Source organism: Lutra lutra, chromosome 13 (assembly GCF_902655055.1).
Source record: "Lutra lutra chromosome 13, mLutLut1.2, whole genome shotgun sequence".
Lineage (NCBI taxonomy): Eukaryota > Metazoa > Chordata > Mammalia > Carnivora > Mustelidae > Lutra > Lutra lutra.
Window position 1 is genome coordinate 52028885 of NC_062290.1, and position 24198 is coordinate 52053082.

General features: G+C 36.2%; 1 protein-coding gene across 3 annotated transcripts in view; it reads left to right on the forward strand.

Moving 5' to 3' along the window:
- Nucleotides 1-24198, forward strand: part of IFT74 (intraflagellar transport 74) — a 92101-nt gene that overhangs the window by 63495 nt on the left and 4408 nt on the right. For all 3 annotated transcript variants that reach the window (XM_047699310.1, XM_047699311.1, XM_047699312.1), the window contains exons 14-18: nucleotides 5152-5205; nucleotides 6528-6625; nucleotides 7668-7794; nucleotides 18161-18324; nucleotides 19140-19265. In XM_047699310.1, coding sequence (XP_047555266.1) covers nucleotides 5152-5205; nucleotides 6528-6625; nucleotides 7668-7794; nucleotides 18161-18324; nucleotides 19140-19265 — 569 coding nt within the window. The remainder of the gene's footprint in view (nucleotides 1-5151; nucleotides 5206-6527; nucleotides 6626-7667; nucleotides 7795-18160; nucleotides 18325-19139; nucleotides 19266-24198) is intronic.

Below are 24198 nucleotides of genomic sequence, written 5' to 3' on the forward strand. Positions count from 1 at the left end.
TAGCAGAGATTTAAACAACAACTCGGTATAAATTAATGTGATATAGCCTCCAAAACAGCTGAAATTCTAGATTGCATTAACAGAAGGATGAATATATAGACTGTGGGAAGTGATAGTTTTGAATCCTTAATTTCTTGGCATTCTTTCTTTCTTTCCCTTTTCCTTTTCCTTTCCTCTTTCTCTGTTTCTTTCTTTCTTTCTTTCTTTCTTTCTTTCTTTCTTTCTTTCTTTCTTTTTCTTTCTTTTTTTCCCTTATCTCTCTTCCTCCATCGCTCCCTCTCTCCCCCTTACTCAAGCTCTTTCTTTCTTTCTTTCTTTCTTTCTTTCTATCTTTCTTTCTCTTTCTCTTCCTCTTTCTCTTCTCTTTCTCTTGTTCCAGTAGGGGGAGAGGGCAGAGGGAGGGAGAGAATCTTAAAAGACTCCATGGCCAGCACAGAGCCCAGTCTCATGACCCTGAGATCATGACCTGAGCCGAAATCAAGAGTTGGATGCTTAACTGACTGAGCCACCCAGGCAGCCCTTGGCATTATATTTCAAAAGGGATAACGAAGAACTGGAACTCACTAAGAGCAGATTGAGCTCTTATGCCACATAAGGAACATTCAAAAGTATTAAACACTCAAAGGTCCTAGGGAGACTTAGCTTGCCTCAGAAGGACCCCAAGTGCTAGAGAGGAAGGAATTTGGACATGCAGAAGTCCTATGGGGTTTTATTCTTGGCCCACTTCTCTGAATTTTCTTTTTGCTGCTCTTTCACCTCCAAAATCAGTGGACTGGTCAATTTGGGGGGCTTGGGGGCAAAAGAGTCATTAGCTTACAGCTTGTTATATATTAATCAAGATAGAAGGTGGGAGAAAAATGGTACTCAGACCTTCTCGAGTGGCAGAACTTCTTCTCAGAATATAAAATTCAAGATAGCTCTGTAAGGCTAGAATCAAGGCAACATTGGATGGGGGAGAAGTAAGAGTCAGATTAGCTGGCTGTGAGGACAGAGGGGGCTGTGGTGCTACTCAGCCCCATGGGAGTGCGAGAAGAACGTATCTCCCTTACTCCACTAGCTTTCTATGGCAGAGAGCATCAGAGAACAATGATAATCCTCTGTACAGTATTCCAAGTCTTTTGTAATAGTCCATACCCATTTCTTAATTTAGGGTACTTGTAGTATAAATGTCTTGAAGGCAAAGGTCTTCCTCGTCTCTGTAATTCCTTCGCTACCTGTTAGAGTGCCTTGCTACAGTATTTTCTACGTAAGAACCTTTTGAAGTCTTTCACCTATCTGCTTATTATAGGACTTCATACATACCTCATTTAGAACACTTACGTTCCATTGTAGCTTTTGGTTTTGTACATCTAATAATTTGTAAGCCCTTCTAGGGTAGAGTTATAACTATCTTTTTTTTTAAGATTTTATTTATTTATTTGACAGAGATCACAAGTAGGCAGAAAGGCAGGCAGAGATGGGGGGGAAGCAGGCTCCCCGCTGAGCAGAGAGCCCGATGTGGGGCTCAATCCCAGGACCCTGGGATCATGACCTGAGACGAAGGCTTTAACCCACCCAGGCACCCTGAGTTATAACTATCTTGCTCTCATTTTTATGTCTCCAACACCTGCTACAGTATCTGGCATGTAGTAGGCATTCAGTAAATTTGGAATAAATAAATAAATAAATGTAGAACTATAATTACATCAAATATTAAGAATTTGAGGACAGCCCTAAAATAACCCTTATTTGTCAAAGTGCCCTTTTCCTTCTCCTTTGGTCTCTTTACTCTTACTACTTTGGACCCTATTACTTACCTGCTTTTGTACCTCCAGTGTGACATACTGATTCGCTTCCCCAATATATGATCTTGTCCTCTCCTATGATAGTAGGATGTTATTAGTCTTAGACTTGGTAATAACTCCTTTATTTTACCCTGTCTTAGGACTGTCTATATCTGTACATTGCTTCTCATGGGCAGCTCAGTTAGGAATCCTCCCAACTGAGAAATCACAAAATAGAGGAGTTCACTAGTTGCCTGATCTCCTTTCTTCTTAGCAGCAGTGATATGGGAAGAGGTTTTATGAAGCTTGGGAATCTATAAAGATATATGGGATCTCTGTCCTGTCTAATCCAGCTGGACAGCTGTGTAACTGGAGACACTGAACAGTTATGTCCTCTAGCTCAGTCTGATGACAGTTAAGAACATGGATTTGAGAAGAGAAGAAGGTTTCTGACTTGGATGATAAGTGTGTGGCCAAGGACTTCCAAACATAATGGTGAATGCAGAGGGGTGCAGACTTTGAGAGGGAAGACTGATGAGTTTAATTATGAATATACTATTAGGATATCCTGAGAGATACCGACACGAATGTATCTAGTAAGCAGTTGGATAAAATAATCATAAAATTAGGGAAGAGGTCAATTTGAGAGTTTTTTTTTTTAAAGATTTTATTTATTTATTTGACAGAGAGAAATCACAAGTAGGCAGAGAGGCAGGCAGAGAGAGAGGAGGAAGCAGGCTCCCTGCTGAGCAGAAAGCCCGATGTGGGGCTTGAACCCAGGACCTGGGATCATGACCTGAGCCGAAGGCAGCGGCTTAACCCACTGAGCCACCCAGGCGCCCCAATTTGAGAGTTTTTAAACCACAAGAATGAGTGGAATTTTCTTGGATGTAAGGTAGTATTAGAAGTCAAGTAAAAGCAGAAGCCAGAATTTAAATGTTAAAGAAAGGGAAAGCCATTAGGGGAAGACCTAAAGAATGATCTGAGGGTAAGAAAAACCAAAGAAGTTCCCACCCCAAAGACAGAAAAACATAAGGAAAAAAACTGAAAAGAAAGAAGAATGTATCAATAGTGTCAGATATTGCAGACTGAAGTAAGAACTGGGAATTGCCTCCTTGGATTTGGTAAGTAAGGAGTCTTATAATCTTATTCAGAGAAATTGCTTTGGGATTGCAGAATGAGAACCTCACTACAGTGTCTTGACATCTGATAGCAAGATGAGGAACTTTAAAAAGCATGTATAGAAGATTTTTTTTAAGTTTATAAGAAAAAAGATAAGATGGGAGGTAAATTTTTCTAAAGCCTATGATGCAGGCCTTGCTCCTAATCCCTTAATGCCTAACCAATCTCTGAAGAGTGGGACTTCTCAGACAACCATGACTTTTTTTAGAAACCTAGGATATTAAAGAAGAAAGAAAGAAAGAAAGAAAGAAAGAAAGAAAGAAAGAAAGAAAGAAAGAAACAAACCTGGGATATGGCAGGTTCAGTAGAAACTAGCTTTTCTGCTACTTCACATATGTTGTATAACATTTCCATGCATATTACCCTCCTCTGGAGGGTAATCCAGCTCTAGTTCTTTGTTTCCCTCTCAAAAACCATTGCCATAAAGTGAGTGAACAGTGGCATAGTTTTAATTGGTCTATAATCTATTTTTTAAAAAACTTAATCATATACAAATTTGTTATTAGTAATAAAGCCCATGTCTCCATGTAATTTGAGGCTCTACCCTATCTCCCCTTAACCTTCCTAACTTTACTCTAGCCAGTGTTTGAAAAAACTGCATAGGAGTTTATACAGAACATGAGCTGACCATTGCGTTTTAACCTCTGCCCTGTAACTTTTGGTTTGTTTTTGTTTTTGTTTTTAACCCTTAAAGCTCTTCTAAATGCCATTTTCTTATCAGGAACCGCCTTAGGAATCTCAACTCTATTGTTCTCTCCATCCTTACGGGGCATCATCTTAATAAGTTTCCTTAATTTTTCCCAGAATGCTAAAAATTGACTGATTTGGATAAATTACAGATTGGTGCAAGCACAAATTTATTCTGCTTTCTCTACCTGGACCCTGAGAACACAGGGCTGCAGCTGTCTCACTAGTCTAGGGAAATAGTAGTGTCCTTCCAAAACTCAGTTTTTGTTACACTGAAAATCCTTTTGCTGTAAAATTATCATGATCCACCTCTGTTAATGGCTCCTTTATGCTGCTAAAGTGCCCAGTTTCATCCATTTGTCAGGATCTTGGGTTTTTGCCCTTTTAAACATGTCTTTCACATATATTAAAGGCAACATGTCTAAACCTGTTGTAAGCAATTTGTTCCTAAACTTGCTTCTCTTTTCACTTAATAATACCACCATGTCTTCAGTTGCCCAAGCCAGAAACCTGTGAGTTACACAAAATCTATTTACTCTGGTTCTTAAATGGCTGGATTGAAAATATAATTTCCATCCTGTTTGCCATTGCTCTACTCCAGGAAACTTTCATCTTTTACCTGCATTACTGTAACAGCCTCCTAACAGATCATATTGCCTCCAATATTACTTGCCTTTTATTCACTCAACCAGAAATATTTTTCAGAAATGCAAATTGATCATTTTATTCCCCTGCTTTAAGTTCTTTGGTAGTTTTACCATTTTCCTTAGATGGAAGATGGAAGTGCAAACTTTTATGTGTCTTATAAGGTCTCATCATTTGCCTCCTCTTTGTGCCACTTGTTCACTTCACATTCTCTGACTCAGCCATACCACTTTCATTTCTTTGTGCTACCATATTCATCCTCACTTTTGGGTTTCTCTACTTGAATTGCTTTGACTTTGAACCTCCTCTTCTCTGTTTCAACCAGGTAACTCCTATTCATTTATTCTTTATAATGCAGCTTAAGTATTACTTCGTTAGAGAAAACTTCTGGAAATTCCTTAACTAGATAAATTGTCTTTGCTCTGCTTTTATAGCACCCTTTTTCATATGGTAGCACTTAGGCCATTATAATTGCTTATTCAGTCTTTATAGACTTTAAGGTCTGTGAGGGAGGTTACTTAGCTATTTTGCCTGCCCTTGTGAGTTATTCAAAGATGGAATGAACACTTAGGGGTGCTTATGTTTCCCATTACCAGTAGTGTTCATGTGCAGGTTGAGTAAGTTAGGACTGAAATAGAGAACCATTGGGAAGTCTTTAAGTCCTTTCCAGTCAGGAGATTGTTTTTTCTGAATTATCAAATATACATATATAGTTGTTTTAAAAGATTCTATGTTAATTAAAAATTTTTCACCGAATTAAAAATTTTGAATATTCAATAACTACTGGTATATAGAAAACCTAAGAAATATTTTACATTTAGAGCTCTGTGTCTGGAGTTTTTGAAATTGATGTTATATTTTGTATCTCTTGTAGGCGAAATGAATCAGAAGTACAAGGAACTAAAAAAACGAGAGGAAAATATGGACAGTAAGTGACCTTACTGATACGAAAATATTCTGATATCTGTTCATGTATACAAAATCAGAGATTTCATTTTGGGAAGATACAATGGCTGATAATAAGTGCAGAAGTGTGGACATTCAAAATATTTGCCTTGAAGAATTAATAAATATCTAGCATAGTTTAGGGATGGGTAGAAAATTTTAAAAAGGTTTTGTACATTTGTGTGTGTATGAGTATTTTTGTTCTACGGATGGGTTCTAAAGCTAGTACTTATATTTATTGTTTGTACAGAGACCACTTACTAATTGAGTGTTGAATGTCCTCTTTTAACTGCTTCACTGTATTCATCCTTAGTATCTTTTGCCCTTTTATGTTTAGCTTTTCATAATACTTCCCTCTCATTATTTATCAGCCTTCACCTCAGATCTTGCTACTTGGTTCTGTTACTGACTGTAACTTGAGAAACCCTTTGCAGCTGCTCATTTACTTTTTAAAAATCTTAAACTTTCTAAGTAGATCTTCACTTAATTGCGTTGTATCTATAATATAGATAAATTTTTAAAAATTTATTGTTATATTATCTGTTACTGGTTTTCTTTGCTAATAATCATTTTGGTAGAATCTGAAGTTTTATTGGTCCGATGTCAATTGTTACTTTCATAGAAACATGCCATAAAGTAGAAATTGCCAACTCTGATTTAACAATATCCTAAGATTTCTTTAAATCTCAGCAAGTACCAAAAATTATCTTAAAGTTAATTAGTTGTTTTGTGCTAATAGTAAAGTTATTGTAACTGTAAGTTTTATTTTTTGAAAGAGCCATAGAAATACCTTAAGAATATAAAAAAGTAAATTACATACTGATTCTATATTAGACAAGAGAAAGGAAGATTTCTTAGAATATTTATAATGTGAATAAATTATTTAGTCAAGATTAATACAACATTTTAAGGAAAATACTCATTTTCAGATGAAATAAGTAATTAGCAACTATTTTCCATATTAAAATTTGTGGCTAGTTATAAGTATGAATAATTATATCAAGGAGAGCCTATGTAAAAACGGATTTTTTTGTGTTCTATATATCAGCTGTTACCTCTGAGCCTGAATTTATACCTTTTAGTTTATTTGTATTAAGATCATAACTGTTAAGCTTTAGAAGCTTGAAAATATGTAGAAATATTCTTATTGAGTAATTTAATTACCTGTGGGTTAATAAAAGATTAAATATAGTCATAATGTAAAATTTGCTTTGAATTTCTAAAAAGTACCGTTAAGACCTATAGATCAGAATTTATATAGTGTTAACTATATTAACAGTAGCTTATCATATTTTGAATCTGCAGCTTTTATTGAGACGTTTGATGAAACTAAGAATCAGGAGCTGGAAAGGAAGGCACAGATAGAAGCCAACATTGTTGCACTTCTGGAGCACTGTAGTAGAGTGAGTACCATGTGCCTGTCTTAGTGTCCTCATTATTTTTGCTGTGATTACCTTTCCAAATATAGCTCAAAAAATGCAGTGGTGTACTATTACATCTGTTAATTTAATGTTTCCTTTACACTCCCTTGCTTATTTTTTTTAAGCTATTAATTTGTGTATTTCTAGCAAAATCCAGCTAAGGATGATAGGGGAAAGGATGACATATGTATAATGTCAATTTTTAGCAGTAAGCAAGGTACCAATTCAAAGTAATTATTATGATTTTCTTCTATTGTTAATGTATCTGAACTTGGAGAAGTAATGTTTGCACAGAAACTTCAAAATCTAAATGTTATAATGGAAAATGATACATTTTTACATAGTCATTTGTATTATGAATAGAAGTGATTCTTGTAAGAATCTATAAGAGTATAGTTTATCAAGGATTATCTTGATTCATAAAAAATGTTTATTGAACAGTTACTAATGAGTGGTTGAACAGAAGGAAAAATGCACAATCTCTTAAATATTCTGTGTCTGGGGGCACCTGGGTGGCTCAATGGGTTAAGCCGCTGCCTTTGGCTCAGGTCATGATCTCGGGGTCCTGGGATCGAGTCCCGCATCGGGCTCTCTGCTCAGCCGGGAGCCTGCTTCCCTCTCTCTCTCTCTCTCTCTCTGTCTGCTTCTCCGTCTACTTGTGATTTCTCTCTGTCAAATAAATAAATAAAATCTTAAAAAATAAATAAATAAATAAAAAATATTCTGTGTCTGAAGACTCCAAGCAGTTCTTAAAATAGTGTACTTGGATTTCTTTACAGTGAGATCAAATTCAGAATTATTTCTTTTACATTAGCTTTAATTTAGTCTCTCCTTATTGCAAAAACCTGACTTTGAATCTCACTATATTCCTCTAAGCAGACATAAAACATACATGATAAATGATGTATTTCAAAAAAGGATACTGATTCAGAACATGTAGTTGTTTAGCAGTGTTTTCCAAGAGTTTTCTTGGAGAAGCAAATCAATGGAATTTTTTCCCATTTTTATTTCTCTACAAATATAGAATATAAATCGTATGAAACAGATCTCTTCTATCACCAATCAAGAGCTGAAAATGATGCAGGATGATCTCAATTTTAAATCTACTGAAATGCAGAAATCACAAAGTACAGCTAGGAATTTGACTTCAGGTGAGAAAACATAGATTTTAATATCTGTTTTTTTCTGTAACAAATTGAAACTTTAAAAATTTAATGTCGGGGTGCCTGGGTGGTTCAGTGGGTTAAAGCCTCTGCCTTCAGCTCGGGTCATGATCTCAGGGTCCTGGGATCAAGCCCCACATCGGGCTCTCTGCTCAGCAGGGAGCCTGCTTCCTCCTCTCTCTCTCTCTCTCTGCCTGCCTTTCTGCCTACTTGTGATCTCTGTCAAATACATAAATAAAATCTTTAAAAAAAATTTAATGTCATTTTATTTGATATTTTGGAAAGGCTGAGAAAGTAATTTATGATTGCTTATTTATAGCCTCAGAATTTTGTGTGACTTTTCACATCAGCTTAATAGTATTTCATTGGGATATTCTGATCCATTTTTAACATTTACTGAATGCTTGCTCCATGCCTTTGCTATAATGTAGGTACACAGAGATTTAAAAAAAAAAATCCAGTCTCTTTCCTCAAGGAACTTTGAGCTTGGTGGAATAATGACAAACAAATAACTAAAATATAATGAAACAGTACATGATAGAAGGATAAGGAGCAACAGAATTATATTGTGTTCATATCCACCCCAGTCTTGGGTAGTTAGGAGAGGAATCCTCGAGGAAGTAATATTTTAGTATATGTGCTACCGAAGTGAGCACGAGGAAGTAATATTTTAATTATAATTAGTTTTAGCCATTATAACTGACATGATACTAGAATGCCCAGCTACATATATAATTTAAATTTCCTAGTAGGTAGGTTATAAAAGTAAACAGGTGAATTTTAATATTTTATTCAATCAGTTTATCCAAAAGATTATCGTTTAAGCATGTAATCAGTACAAAAATGATCAATGAGATTTTGCAGCTACGGGTCATCTGGGTGGCTCAGTTGGTTAAGCATCTGCCTTCAGCTCAGGTCATGATCCCAGAGTCCTGGGATTGAACGTCACGTCAGGCTCCCTGCTCAGTGAAAAGCCTGCTTCTCCCTCTGCCTCTGTTCTTCCCCCTCTTCCTCTGCTTCTGCGTTCTCCCTCACTCTCTCTCTCTGTCAAATAAATAAATAAATAAATAAATAGGGGCGCCTGGGTGGCTCAGTGGGTTAGGCCACTGCCTTCGGCTCAGGTCATGATCTCGGGGTCCTGGGATCGAGCCCTGCATCGGGCTCTCTGCTCAGCAGGGAGCCTGCTTCCTCCTCTCTCTCTGCCTGCCTCTCTGCCTCCTTGTGATCTCTATCTGTCAAATAAATAAATAAAATCTAAAAAATAAATAAATAAATAAAATCTTTAAAAAAAAAAGTTATAGCCCATCTCAGCTTGGGAGTAGACATAGTCAAGTGTTTAAAAACCATATATGGCTAATGGCTGTCATTTCATCCTTGCAGATAGAGATTAAAAACAAATACACAAAATAGAGCTTAAAGAGTTCAAGATAGTGTGTCAGCTACACTCAAAAGAAAAAAAGAGTTTAGGATAAAGTCAGAATTTGTATAGAATCTTTGTTTCTTGAACTGATGGTTTTTAACTATGAGTGTTTTTTTATGCTGGTATGTGGTGATTTTGAATTAGCCATTTTTTTTCCCTACTTGGAATTACACTGGCAGTTAGTGAAATTATAAGGAACAAGGAATTAATATTTGCTAACTTAAAAATGTTGAGATTCTTGAATTGGAATAATGAATCCACAATGTTTATTTATTTAGAATCCCAAAATCTAAAATGCTCCTGGCAGCAAAACCTGTCCTGACCTGAACTGACATGAGGCTACTTATAGTCCTAATTATCCAACCTAATGTGACTCTTCATCATTTTTGCTGCAGAAATAGTTAAGAACTTGATGACAGGGTGGTGCCTTAAACCCTGCTGTGGGAGTTACAATATATGTGCTATATTATTTTTCTAAAATCTGAAAAATTCTGCATTCTAAAATGCAATTACCTGGGAGTTTTATATAAAGATTATAGACCTACAAATATATGCTGAATGTTATTAATATACAGTTGAATTTAGATTGATGATATAGGTAGACAATAGTTCTTTTACACATTTAAGTATATTTTATCTGCCCAGATTTTCTTGTATCTAGAAATCACCATAAGAAGTCTATACTATTCTTGTTCACCTTTCAGAGAAGATGAATTTTACATTCCCACTTGTGAATTGCCTCCCTTTTGGCTCTTGCATTTATAATTGGAAATCACCTGATTTTCTTAGTGTACTGTTCTTAATAGGGCAATATTATTCCCAAAGGGACAAAATTATTTCTTGAGGGGAGAGTAAAAAATATCTTGGTTATAATGGTTTGTGAACCCCCAAAAGGGTCACTGTACATAAACAGATATATATCTGTAACATATCTGTAATAAAGTTTCATGGGAGGGTGGTGATTAGGAAAAAATAGTCTACAAAAGACTCCTTTGGGGGGACAATGATGGGGTAAAAAGAGATTGTGAAACACTGGTGTATTGCATGAGTAAAGAGGCAAGGAATCTGTCAGCAATAGTTTTTATTTATATTTTTGGAAAGGAAACTCCAGGGAATAAACAAATGCACTGATGGCAGAATATTTCAGAAACATTTCCCCATGTCAAAGTGGTTCCTTCTGAGATTTTGCTACTATGTACACACTGCTTAGTAAACTTTGCAACTTCATAGCATATCAGAAGGAACTAGTCTGCATCCTCTTCCTGTCTCTTCCCTTGGAGAAGTTTTTAACTTTTCAAGGGGACCTGCTGTTAAAGGAAGATAAACTTTACCCTATACCAACCAATCATTTTCTCTCTTTCTCTGGAAAAGCAGTTTGTGTAACTCCTAAATGTATGTCCCTAATATATCTTCAAATTAAACTTTTAGTTAGAGTTCAATAATATTTTCACTGAACAGTCAAAATATGTAAGCTATATACATTTTCTTTTTAGAGCATTGAAATACCATAAGCTTCAGTGACTTTGATTTAGCACTTTGATTTTCATTTTAACTGTTTTCAACACTAGTTGAGATACGAATCCAACAAAACAAAACCCACTCAACAACATTTAAATCCATATATCTGTATGAATTTTAGGACTCTTAAGGGGACAAAAGGAAACGTTCAAGTTTAATTATACTAATTTCAATTTTGTTGGGAAAAACTTCCTTTCTTAAACCACTGTCTTTTGAAGCCTTAAACAATTTGATATTTTATGCTCTATGATAATTGTTATACCTGGAGAATCATTCAGTTTTGAACATGATATTTTTACTATATTACCTTCCACCTATATTTTAATCCATGGTCTTTCTGGTTTCAGAGTTTGAAGAAGAAGGTTTAATAGCAGCTTTGTATTTGATTTTCTCATTAGGGAGTCTATATAGATAATAAACCTCAATTCCAAGTAGAGTTTGCTAAATTTTATGAGAAGAAGCCAACTTAATGCCTCCCACATAGAGGAAGACATCATGGTAAAAGTGCAACAAAGTGCCAAAATCCACACACAAACTCTATTCAGATCCTAATCTGACCAGTGAACTGTGTAAGCATTTGGGTAAACTTCAGGGGACCTAGGAAAAAGCAGCAGTTAGAAGTTGAAAGAATTGAGTACAGAGATTTTATATACTGCCTGCTACAAAGGAGAAGAGTTTAGGGTTTAAATTCAGCAAAGTTTATTACTTGTTTAGTATAAATAAACACTTTTCAGAGGAGGACAGTTTAATCCAGAATCTCTACTACATATCATTTAAGGTTTCAATTATACTATAACAATTTATAGGAAAATGTGAGTCAAGGGGAAAAACAGTTAATAAACATTGAACCTAAGATAATCCAGGTGTTCAAATGAACAGAAGAAGACTTTAAACATTTAGGAACATTTTTAAGGGTTTAAAGGAAAATAAAATCATAACAAGTGAACCAATGGAGAATCCCACAGAAAGAGAAAAATTATAAAAAAGAACCAAGTGGAAATTTTAGCATTGGAAATATACCTAAAATGAGTGAAAAATTCACTGAATGACCTTATATGAAGATTGAAAACAGCAGAAAAAGAGTCAGTGAACTTGAGGATCAATAGAATAATATAATCTGGAGAAGAAATAAGAATGAACAGAACCTAAGTGATCTGTGGGACAGTTTCAGGCCATCTGACGTGTATATAATTGGAGTCCCAGAAGGAGTGGAGGGACAGAGAATGGGGGAGAAAAGATAGTTGAAGAAATAATAATGGCTGAAAATTTCCCAAATGTGATGAAAAACCAAGTTTTACAGATCTAAGAAGCTCATTGAGCCCCAAACATGATTGGTATAAAAATCCTTTACCTAAGCCCATCGTAGTTTAACTGCAAAAATGCAACATAAAGAAAAAAACAATGAAAAATGCCAGAAAAAAATAATACATATATACAGGGAATAATACATCCCACTATAAGATTAAATTTTATGTTATTTTATTATAAAAATCTTTCACCCCTAAATCTCTAAGTAATAAAAGGAAGATGTTCACATTTGTCTTAATACTCTGAAATACCACCATATTTTTCTGAGGCTATTCATATCTTTACTTTAAAATAGAGGTAAAATGAAAGCAAAGTGCTCAGAGATGAAAATGTTTCACTACATGCCTCTATATACAAACAACTCTGTGGGATGTTAGGATTATTGTCGTACCTAGCCCAGGGAACATAGAGAGGAAACCAATTTAGGCAGGTTTGAATTCAGATATCTTCATCTGGATGTGCATTATATATATGTATTTCAGTTCCATTTTAGTTTGCTAAAATTACATTTTACTTTGATAGCTGTAAGAAAAGCAAAACAAAGAATGATGCCTGGGGAAGCATGAATAGCAAAATTGAGCAAGTGTTACTGTTCCTCTTCTCATAGCTCACTGTTACTCTTTGAAGCATCTTTCTGGATCATTAACATTTGCTGTTTTAAAAATAAACCTTTCATAAACATGATAATATCACTCAGCACCAGAGCCTGACTGGCTGTGTGACCTTGGGCAAATTACCTTTCTAATGGGGCGCCTGGGTGGCTCAGTCAATTAAGCATCTACTTTCAGCTCAGGTCATGATGCCAGGGTCCTGGGATCAAACCTCACATCAGGCTCTCTGCTCAGTGAGGAGCCTGCTTCTCCCTCTTCCTCTGCCTGACTTTCTCTTCTCTCTTTCTATCAAATAAACAAATAAAATCTTTTTTAAAAATACCTTTCTAAGCTTCAGTTTCATCATAAAACATTTACCTCCTAAGGCTATTAAGAAAAGTAGAAGAGATAACATAAAACCCATCATCTTCCAGGTATTCAATAATATTAGTTCCCTCCATTACTTTTCTTTCACCTTAAAAAAGAACTTTTGGGGGGCACCTGGGCGGCTCTGCCTGTTAAACATCTGCCTTAGGCTTGGGTCGTGATCCCAGGGTTCTGGGATCAAGCCCTGTGTTGGGCTCTCTGCTCAGCAGGGAGTCTACTTCTCCTTCTCCCTCTGTGCTGTCATTCTTTTGCTCTCTCTCAAGTAAATAAATAAAATCTTTTTGAAAAATTAAAAAATAAAGTCAGTACCACAATATTAAGAAGTCTCTGAAATAGAGAAGGTAGATATTGTATAATTCTATCAGAACAGAATATTTTTTAAAATACTGTTTTCTTGTTATTTGTACTCATTGTAGAGGATTTAGGAGATACAGAAAAAGATAAATAAGAAAATTTAAAATACAGTCTCACTATCAAGAGTTTGTGATTATTAATTTTGGTATTTACAGTCCTTTTTTTCTTTTTATTAAGCTTTTTAATTCCAGTATAGTTAACATACAGTGTTATATTAGTTTCAGGTGTGGAATATAGTGATTCATCAATTCTATAGATTATTCAGTGCTCATCACAGGAAGTGTACTCTTTAATCTCCCATCATGTATTTAACCCATCTCCCAACCCACGTCCCCCCTGGTAGCCATCAGTTTGTTCTCTATAGTTAAGAGTCTATTTCTTGGGACGCCTGGGTGGCTCAGTTGGTTAAGCAACTGCCTTCGGCTCAGGTCATGATCCCGGCGCCCTGGGATCGAGTCCCACATTGGGCTCCTTGCTCAGCGGGGAGCCTGCTTCTCCCTCAGCCTCTGCCTGCCATTCTGTCTGCCTGTGCTCATTCTCTCTCTCTCTGACAAATAAATAAAATCTTAAAAAAAAAAAAAGAGTCTATTTCTTGCTTTGTCTCTTTCTTTCTTCTTTTTTCCCTTTGCTCATTTGTTTCCTTTCTTAAATTTCACATATGAGTGAAATCATATTGTATCTGTCTTTCTCTGACTGACTGATTTCACTTAGCTGTATGCTCTGTAGCTGCATACATGTTGTTGCAAATGATGAGATTTCATTCTTTTTTATAGCTGGATAATATTCCATATATATATAAATACCATATCTTTATCCATTCATCTACCTATGGACACTTGGGCTGATTCCATTTTTTGGCTATTGTAAATGCTGCAGTAAACATAGGGATGCATGTATTTCTTTGAATTAATGTTTTTGTATTGGGGGGGTGAATACCTAGTAGTGTGATTACTGGATTATAGGGTAGTTCTGTTTTTAACTTTTTGAGGACCCTCCATGCTGTTTGCTACAGTGGCTGCGCCAGTTTTTTTCCACCCATAGTGCACAAGGGTTCCTTTTTCTCCACATCCTCACCAATACTTGTTTCTTACATTTTTTATTTTAACCATTCTAACAGGTGTGAGGTGATATCTCATTGTAGTTTTTGCATTTCTCTGATGATGAGTGATGTTGAATATCTTTTCATGTGTCTGTTGATCGCCTGTATGTCTTCTTTGCAGAAATGTCTGTTCATGTCTTCTGCCCATTTTTAATTAGATTATTTGAGTGGTTTTGGTGTTGAGTTGTATCAGTTCTTTATTTATTTCGGATACTAATCCTTTAGCAGATATGTCATTTGCCAATATCTTCTCTAGTCTTTTTTTTTTTTTTTTTAATCTTTTTTCCCATCTTGGAAAAAAAAGAAAATGTCTCTCCAGAGTATTCTCTGCCCAACTATCATCCTTCCTTACAAAGGTTTCACATCCAGATTTTTAAAAGCCTTCCTCTCCCTCTTGGTCCCATTTTTTTCTATGAAATCTTTTTTCAGGAAATATGTCAAGGTTTTCCTGGACAGTAAATACAACTTGTATTTTGCAGTCTTTTTGTTTGTTTGAAATCTCTAAGTAGTAGTCTTCATTACAAATCACTCCTTTATTCTTGAAATGTCTTTTCATTATCATTTGTGATTTTGCTTTTATTTCTTTGGTCATTTCTTATTCTCCTTTATGGGATCTTTCATGTAAATTTATTCTTTAAAAATATTTTATTCTTATAGGTTCTGTCATGAATCCTTTTCTCTTGATGATTTCAGCCATTCCCATAGCTTCAGGTGCTTTCTCTATGTTGATGATTTCAAAATCTCTATCTTCAAATTTCTCTCAGGGCTTCAGACCCATATATATCTATACATGGGCATGTTTACTATTTGGTTGCTTCTGAGGTAACTCGAACAGCATATCCTAAGTTGACTTGAATCCTTCATCTCTTTTTCTCCTACAAACAAAAGTTGATACCTCCCTCTGGCTTTCCTACTATCTACACCTTTACTCAAGTTGGAAATGGGACTCTGCAATGACTCCTCTTCTCAACCACTGTATTCAGTCAGTTTCCCTAATATCTCTTGAGTCCCTCTACATCTCTCCTTCATTTTTTTCCTCATTTATGTCCATGTGAGGTAACTTGAGATTTCACATATATAGTTGTCTTCCATTGGAATATAAGTTCTATCAAGATAGGGATTCTCGGGGCACCTGGGTGGCTCAGTGGGTTAAAGCCTCTGCCTTCAGCTCAGGTCATGATCCCAGCGTTCTGGGATCGAGCCCCGCATCGGGCTTCCTGCTCAGTGGAGAGCCTGCTTCCTCCTCTCTCTCTGCCTGCCTCTCTGCCTACTTGTGATCTCTGTCAAATAAATAAACAAAAATTAAAAAAAAAAAGTTTGTTTAAAAAAAAAAAGATAGGGATTCTCATATGTTTTGTTCCTTGCTATATCCCCTATTCCTAGAAGTTTGCCTGGCACATAGAAAGCACTTAATCAATATTGCCTAATGAAAAAATAATCCCCAAAGTAACTATACTAGTCTAAGATTTATTATGTAGATCACTGAATCAACATTTAACTGGTCTTCTTGGACCAGTTAATGCTTTTCCAATTAATTGCCCACATTGAAACCAGAGTGAACTTTCTAAAATTTAATTATGCCATACTCTGATTTAAAATCCATCAATTACTTTTCATAGCCCTCAGGATAAAGTTCCAACTCCCTATTTTCATTTAAAAAGCCCTTCATGAACTGCAATCCATCCCACTTTGAACTTTGGGTTCTAGTCATATTGAACTTCTGTTATTTGCACATATGTACCATGCTTTTTTACCTCTAGACTTTGCACATTTTGATTGTGTTCTCTGGAACACATTTACTTTTTCCTTGCTTTGTTTGATTCCTAATCCTTAAGGCCTTACTCAGTTAAAAGGCATGTCTTTAAAGAGCTCTCTTGGCAAGTACCACATTTTCTCATAGCTCTCTGTATTACTATTTTCATAGTAGTTATCTAGTTTATTGTAAATGCTTATTTAATTTCCTAGTTCTACCTCTAGAATATAGCTCATTGAACAAAAACAATTTCTCTGTTTTCTTAGCATCTAGCACATAGTAGATGCTCCACACTTTTAAAACAAAGAATGAGACACAGATACACTTACTCTTTCACATACACATCTATACAGTCCGCATTATTCATGGATTCTGTATTTGTGAATTTGCCTACTCTAGTATAATTAATTTGTAAGCCCGAAATCAGTACTTTTAGCACTTTTACAGTCATTTGTGGATATGTGCAGAGTCAAAAATATGAATTGCCTGACATAAAGTTCCCATGGAAGTCAAATAAGGCAACACTGCCTTCTAATTTTTTTTTCCACTAACATATAATGTATTATTTGCCCCAGGGGTACAGGTCTGTGAATCATTAAGCATACACATTTCACAGCACTCACCATAGCAAATACCCTCCCCAATGTCCATAACCCAACCACCCTATCCCTACTCCCTCAACCCCCAGCAACCCTCAGTTTGTTTCGTGAGATTAAGAGTCACTTATGGTTTGTCTCCCTCCCAATCCCATCTTGTTTCATTTTTTCCTTCTCTGCCCCCAAGATCCCCCACCCTGTCTCTCAAATTCCTCATATCAGAGAGATCATATGATAATTGTCTTTTTCTGATTGACTTATTTCGTTCAGCATAATACCTTCTAGTTCCATCCTTGTTGCAAATGGCGAGATTTCGTTTCTTTTGAGGGCTACATAGTATTCCATTGTATATATATACCACATCTCCTTTATACATTCATCTGTTGATGGACATCTAGGTTCTTTCCATAGTCTGGCTGTTGTGGACATTGCTGCTATAAACATTTGGGTGCACGTGTCACTTCAGATCACTACATTTGTATCTTTAGGTTAAATACCCAGCAATACTCTTTTTGTTTTAGTCCTCACACTATTAACAATTATCCTTTATGTCACAAATTTAGTGCCTCTTTTCCTCACATTTTTGTACTTTTTGTTCTCAATTTTGCTGTATAAAATGGCTCCCAAGCATAAGCTGAAGTGTTGGCTTGTGTTCCTAAACCCAAGAAGGCTGCATTGTGCCTTATAGAGAAAATGTGTATTAGATTATCTTCATTCAGGCATAAGGCATAGAGTTCAGTGTTAATGAATGAAAAATATATATGTGTGTTTAAATAGAAACACACATAAAACAAGGTTATGTGTTAGTTGGTTGATGAAAATACTATGACCAGAAGCTCTCAGGAACCTTACCGTATATCCCCTCTAGGAGAAATAGTTCAGTATTTGCTAATTCAATATTATAGTGACTTTATAGAATATAATTCCCATAAGTAAGGAGAATTGACTGTATATGTAGTTATAAAATTTTGTTCAACTATTTGTAATATTTCATCATTTGCTTTCATGTCCCTATTAAAAATAATGGCCCTTTATCTCATAATATATGTTATGTTTTAAGTAAGGAAAAAAACACCTATGTGCATTCTTAAATATTTGAATAAGCATGGAGACAAATATGGCTGATATACATCAGGTTATGTTGGTTACCTGGAGGATGAATATTATTTTTCTTAAATTTTCTTTGTATTGTTTCACTGGTTGCAGTGAAACATGTTTCTTTTGTAGATATTCTTACAAAACATGATTTTTGATGGTTGCATCGCATTTCTCTTTGTGAAAGGAATAAAGTTTTGACTAATTATCATCTTGAATTTTCTTGTGTTTCAGATAGTCAACGTCTACAGTTGGATCTACAGAAAATGGAACTTCTGGAAAGTAAGATGACTGAGGAACAACATTCTCTGAAAAGCAAAATTAAGCAAATGACAACTGACCTGGAGACATATAATGATTTGCCAGCTTTAAAATCATCAGGGGAAGAAAAGAAAAAGGTAAATGGTATTATAATTTAGATTGTTTTTTTATTGTTATAATTCAAATTGTTTTTTTCTTGATCAAATTTAATATATATGTAGTTCATAGAATTTATTATTTGCAGTTGATTATTTGATATATAAGCTAAGGTGTTTATGTATATAGGAGGAATAGAGAGATGTAAGTTTTAAACAAAAGGAAAAGCAAGAGCATTTCAACAAATATGAACTTTGTTAAATGCAGATTCAAGGGGCGCCTGGGTGGCTCAGTGGGTTAAGCCGCTGCCTTCGGCTCAGGTCGTGATCCCAGGTCCTGGGTTCGAGCCCCGCATCGGGCTTTCTGCTCAGCAGGGAGCCTGCTTCCTCCTCTCTCTCTGCCTGCCTCTCTGCTTACTTGTGATTTCTCTCTGTCAAATAAATAAATAAAATCTTAAAAAAAAAAATGCAGATTCAATTATGAAATTTCCCTCCTTAAGACTTATTCATCAGTGGCTTATTCATTCAGTAATTATAATCTTGGTAGAATTTTACCAGAATATCATTGAAATTATTTAAGTTAAAAATGACTTATGTTGGGGCACCTGTGTGGCTCAGTGGGTTAAAGCCTCTGCCTTCGGCTCAGGTCATGATCCCAGGATCCTGGGATCGAGCCCCACATCAGGCTCCCTGCTCAGCGGGGAGACTGCTTCCTCCTCTCTGTCTGCCTGCTTCTCTGCCTACTTGTGATCTCGATCTGTCAAATAAATAAATAAAATCTTTAAAAAAAATGATTTATGTGGGCTTACTAGATATTTGCTAAAGTCTGTTATTTACTTCTATTTGGATCTATCTAGAAGTTAAATCAGGAGAGAACAGTATTAACAACCCGCAGAAATACTTTTAAGAAAATAACGGAGAAGCTAAACGTAGACTATGAGACACTAAAGACACAATTGCAAGAAAATGAGACACATTCTCAGGTAAAAAGGAAAAAAAAGACTCTGAAATTTATTTCTGTTTTTAAACTATCTGTCCTGTGTTTTTAATCTCTATTTCTACTCCGAAACAGTTTTTTTGGGGGAGGGGGGCAGTTTATAGGTTTCTGGTTTATTTTAGGATATCTTCTTTTTTTTCCTTCCATTTTATTTTATTTTATTTCTTTTCAGTGTTCCAAAATTCATCGTTTATGCACCACACCCAGTGCTCCATGCAATACGTGCCCTCCATAATACCCACCACCAGGCTCACCTAACCCCCCCTACCCCCCTTCGAAACGCTTAGTTTGTCTCTCAGAGCCCACAGTCTCTCATGGTTTGTCTCCCCCTCCAATTTCCCCCAGTTTTTTAAAAATTTGCTTTATTTATCCTTCCAGACTTTCTGGCTTTGAAGATAGCCATAGGCTTTGAAGAAGCTTGTGTACGGGCTTCAATTAGAATGAATTTACTTTTGCTCTCCTTCTATAAACCTATATTGAGGAACTGCTCTGTGCTAGGTCCTGTTCTGGGCATAGCTGATATAATAGCTTTTAAAAATTTCAAAAATTTTTTTTGAATGTAAAGTTTTGTTGTTGTTTTTTTTAATAAACATATAATATATTTTTATCCCCAGGAGTATAGGTCTATGAATCGCCAGGTTTACACACTTCACAGCACTCACCATAGCACATACCGTCCCCAGTGTCCATAACCCCACCCCCCTTCTCCCAACCCCCCTTCTCCCAACCCCCCTTCCCCCGGCAACCCTCAGTTTGTTTTGTGAGATTAAGAGTCACTTATGGTTTGTCTCCTTCCCAATCCCATCTTGTTTCATTTATTCTTCTCCTACCCCCTTAACCCCCTATGTTGCATCTCCACTTGCTCATATCAGGGAGATCATATGATAGTTGTCTTTCTCCAATTGACTTATTTCGCTAAGCATGATACCCTCTAAGAGTTCCATCCATGTCGTCGCAAATGGCAAGATTTCACTTCTTTTGATGGCTGCATAGTATTCCATTGTGTATATATACTACATCTTCTTTATCCATTGATGGACATCTAGGTTCTTTCCATAGTTTGGCTATTGTGGACATTGCTGCTATAAACATTTGGGTGCACGTGCCCCTTCTGATTGCTACGTTTGTATCTTTAGGGTAAATACCCAGTAGTGCAATTGCTGGGTCATAGGGTAGTTCTATTTTCAACATTTTGAGGAACCTCCATGCTGTTTTCCAGAGTGATTGCACCAGTGCACCAGCTTGCATTCCCACCAACAGTGTAGGAGGGTTCCCCTTTCTCCGCATCCTCGCCAGCATCTGTCATTTCCTGACTTGTTAAATGTAAAGCATTTTTAATGGAGAAACTTTTTTTTTTTTCATTTCTTTTCAGCATAACAGTATTCATTGTTTTTGCACCACACCCAGTGATGGAGAAACTTTTTTTTTAAAAGATTTTATTTATTATTTATTTGACACAGATCACAAGTAGGCAGAGAGGCAGGCAGAGAGAGAGGAAGGGAAGCAGGCTCACTGCCAAGCAGAGAGCCCGATGGGGGGCTCAATCCCAGGACCCTGGGATCATGACCTGAGCAGAAGGCAGAGGCTTTAACCCACTGAGCCACCCAGGCGCCCCGATGGAGAAACTTTTTAATGGAGAAATTTTTTTTTTTTTAAATTTTATAATTTTTTTTTATTTTTTATAAACATATATTTTTATCCCCAGGGGTACAGGTCTGCGAATCGCCAGGTTTACACACTTCACAGCACTCACCATAGTACATACCCTCCCCAATATCCATAACCCCACCCCCCTCTCCTGACCCCCTCCCCCATCAACCCTCAGTTTGTTCTGTGAGATTAAGAGTCACTTATGGTTTGTCTCCCTCCCAATCCCATCTTGTTTCATTTACTCTTCTCCTACCCCCTTAACCCCCCATGTTGCATCTCCTCTCCCTCATATCAGGGAGATCATATGATAGTTGTCTTTCTCCGATTGACTTATTTCGCTAAGCATGATACCCTCTAGTTCCATCCACGTCGTCGCAAATGGCAAGATTTCATTTCTTTTGATGGCTGCATAGTATTCCATTGTGTATATATACCACATCTTCTTTATCCATTCGTCTGTAGATGGACATCTAGGTTCTTTCCATAGTTTGGCTATTGTAGACATTGCTGCTATAAACATTCGGGTGCACGTGCCCCTTCAGATCACTACGTTTGTATCTTTAGGGTAAATACCCAGCAGTGCAATAGCAGGGTCATAGGGTAGTTCTATTTTCAACATTTTGAGGAACCTCCATGCTGTTTTCCAGAGTGGTTGCACCAGCTTGCATTCCCACCAACAGTGTAGGAGGGTTCCCCTTTCAATGGAGAAATTTTAATGGAGAAACTTTGCTAACTCAAAAGAACCACAAATAGAATTAAACTTTAATGACTAATATCCCACAGAAGAAATAATTCTTGTCATTTTTTAAAAATTCTTGTCATTTTTGTGTGGGTTCTTCTAGTCTATATTTATATATGTACATACATTTTATATATATATGTATACATTTCTAGGTATTTATAGAAATGGTATCATATTGTACATATTATTTGGAAACTTGTTTTTCATTATAAACTATACCTAATAAGTAGTTTGCCTTGTCATATCTTTTAAAAATACGATTCTATATAATATTTGACTTAATGGATATAATATAGTTTACTGAAACAGTTTCATATTATTAGACATTTAGGTTATTTTTAGTTTTAAAACTGTTTAGTGCTGTAAAAAAGCAGTCCTGCCCTTGAACTTCTTGATTTACACTTCCGATTATCTATGCAGGATGCACAGACAAGCCCCCTTTTTATATCGTTTATCCTACTGATAGAATTACCTAAACAATATCAGAGGTCTTCTAAATTGAGTGCCCTGTCTGAGAGGATAGAGAAGAGACCTGTTTCATTCCCTTTTTCCCCACACTGTGCCAGTGGTTGACATGTAATGGGTGTTTAATAAGTATTTGTCAGAGGATTAAATGAAGCATGTGTGACATGTACAAAATCAATAAAGATTGATCATTCTCATCTAATTAGTATATATTAGCAATTTACAACTATGATTTATTAATGCTAAATGCATTCTTCCTTTTCTTTAAATGGCAATATGATCATGATAGATAATAATTTGTTAACATTGGTATAATATCCTTGTAAATGTTTTTCCTTTGCAGTTGTATACCCATATGGATTATATTTTTACAAAAAGTGAAATACTATATATATAGTCTTTAAACATTCATTTTCTTTCTTTTTTTTAATTTTTTTTTTAAAGATTTTATTTATTTATTTGACAGAGAGAAATCACAAGTAGGCAGAGAGGCAGGCAGAGAGAGAGGAGGAAGCAGGCTCCCTGCTGAGCAGAAAGCCCAATGCGGGGCTCGAACCCAGGACCTGGGATCATGACCTGAGCCGAAGGCAGCGGCTTAACCCACTGAGCCACCCAGGCGCCCCTAAACATTCATTTTCTCACTTAAATATTTTCAGGCTCCTTTTTGGATTTTTTAAGACTATTTCATTGTATGGATTTACCATTTTAAAAACAAAGACAAACCTTATATTCTTTTTTTTTTTTTAAAGATTTTACTTATCTATATGACAGAGAGAGATCACAAGTAGGGAGAGAGAGAGAGAGGAGGAGGAGGAAGCAGGCTCCCTGCTTGCAGAGAGCCCGATGCAGGACTCGATCCCAGGACTCTGGGATCATGACCTGAACTGAAGGCAGAGGCTTAACTCACTGAGCCACGCAGGCACCCCCCTTATATTCTTTTTGAAAGGGGTGAAATCTCATCAGAGTTTGCCACAACTACTTTAAAAGCTTAGAAGTCACTATTTTACATATTCAGATTTATCAGTTATTTTTGTCTCTATGTCATAATGTACAGGTCTGGATATAGATTTGTAAGTGGCAAAATTATCCTAGGCTGTTTAGAGTGGGGATGGATACTGGAGAAGAAATATAAGAAAAAGTTTATGAGGCCATTGTCTTAAATGATTCTTAGGAAAAAATACTGATACTGCTTATGGAATATTAGCTCTCCTTTTCACTGAATAGATTATTTAAGGAGGAAAACATTTGACAAACACAATTTCTTAGAGCCAGTCAGTGGCTACTGGTTTACTGGCACATCAAGTGCTAATCACATACTTAACCCCTTATACTGATAACAGGAATTCATAACGTAACTCTTTGTTGCTTTTTGGGAATCCCCATTGATCAAATAAAATCTGATCTCCTTATCTTTTGCAGCTATTTTCTTGAAAACCATTTAAATTTTTTTTTTAATTTTACCATTTCAGTGTTCCAAAATTCATTGTTTATGCACCACACCCAGGGCTCCGTGCAATACATATCCTCCTGAATACCCACCACCAACCTCACCCATCCTCCCAACCCCCTCCCCTCTAAAACCTTCAGTTTGTTTCTTTTATTATTATTATGTTTTTTAAGATTTTATTTATTTATTTGACAGACAGAGATCATAAGTAGTCAGAGAGGCAGGCAGACAGAGAGAGGAGGAAGCAGGCTCCCCGCTGAGCAGAGAGCCAGACGTGGGGCTCAGTCCCAGGACCCTGAGGTCATGACCTGAGCCGAAAGCAGAGGCTTAATCCACTGAGCCACCCAGGCGCCCCTCAGTTTGTTTCTCAGAGTCCACAGTCTCTCATGGTTCATCTCCCCTTCCGATTTCCCCCAACTCCTTTCTCCTCTCCATCTCCCAATGTCCTTCATGTTATTCCTTAAGTGAAACCATATGATAATTGACTTTCTCTATTTGACTTATTTCACTCAGCATAATCTCCTCCAGTCCCATCCATGTTGATACAAAACTTGTGTATTCATCCTTTCTGATGGAGGCATAATACCCCATTGTATATATGGACCACATCTTCTT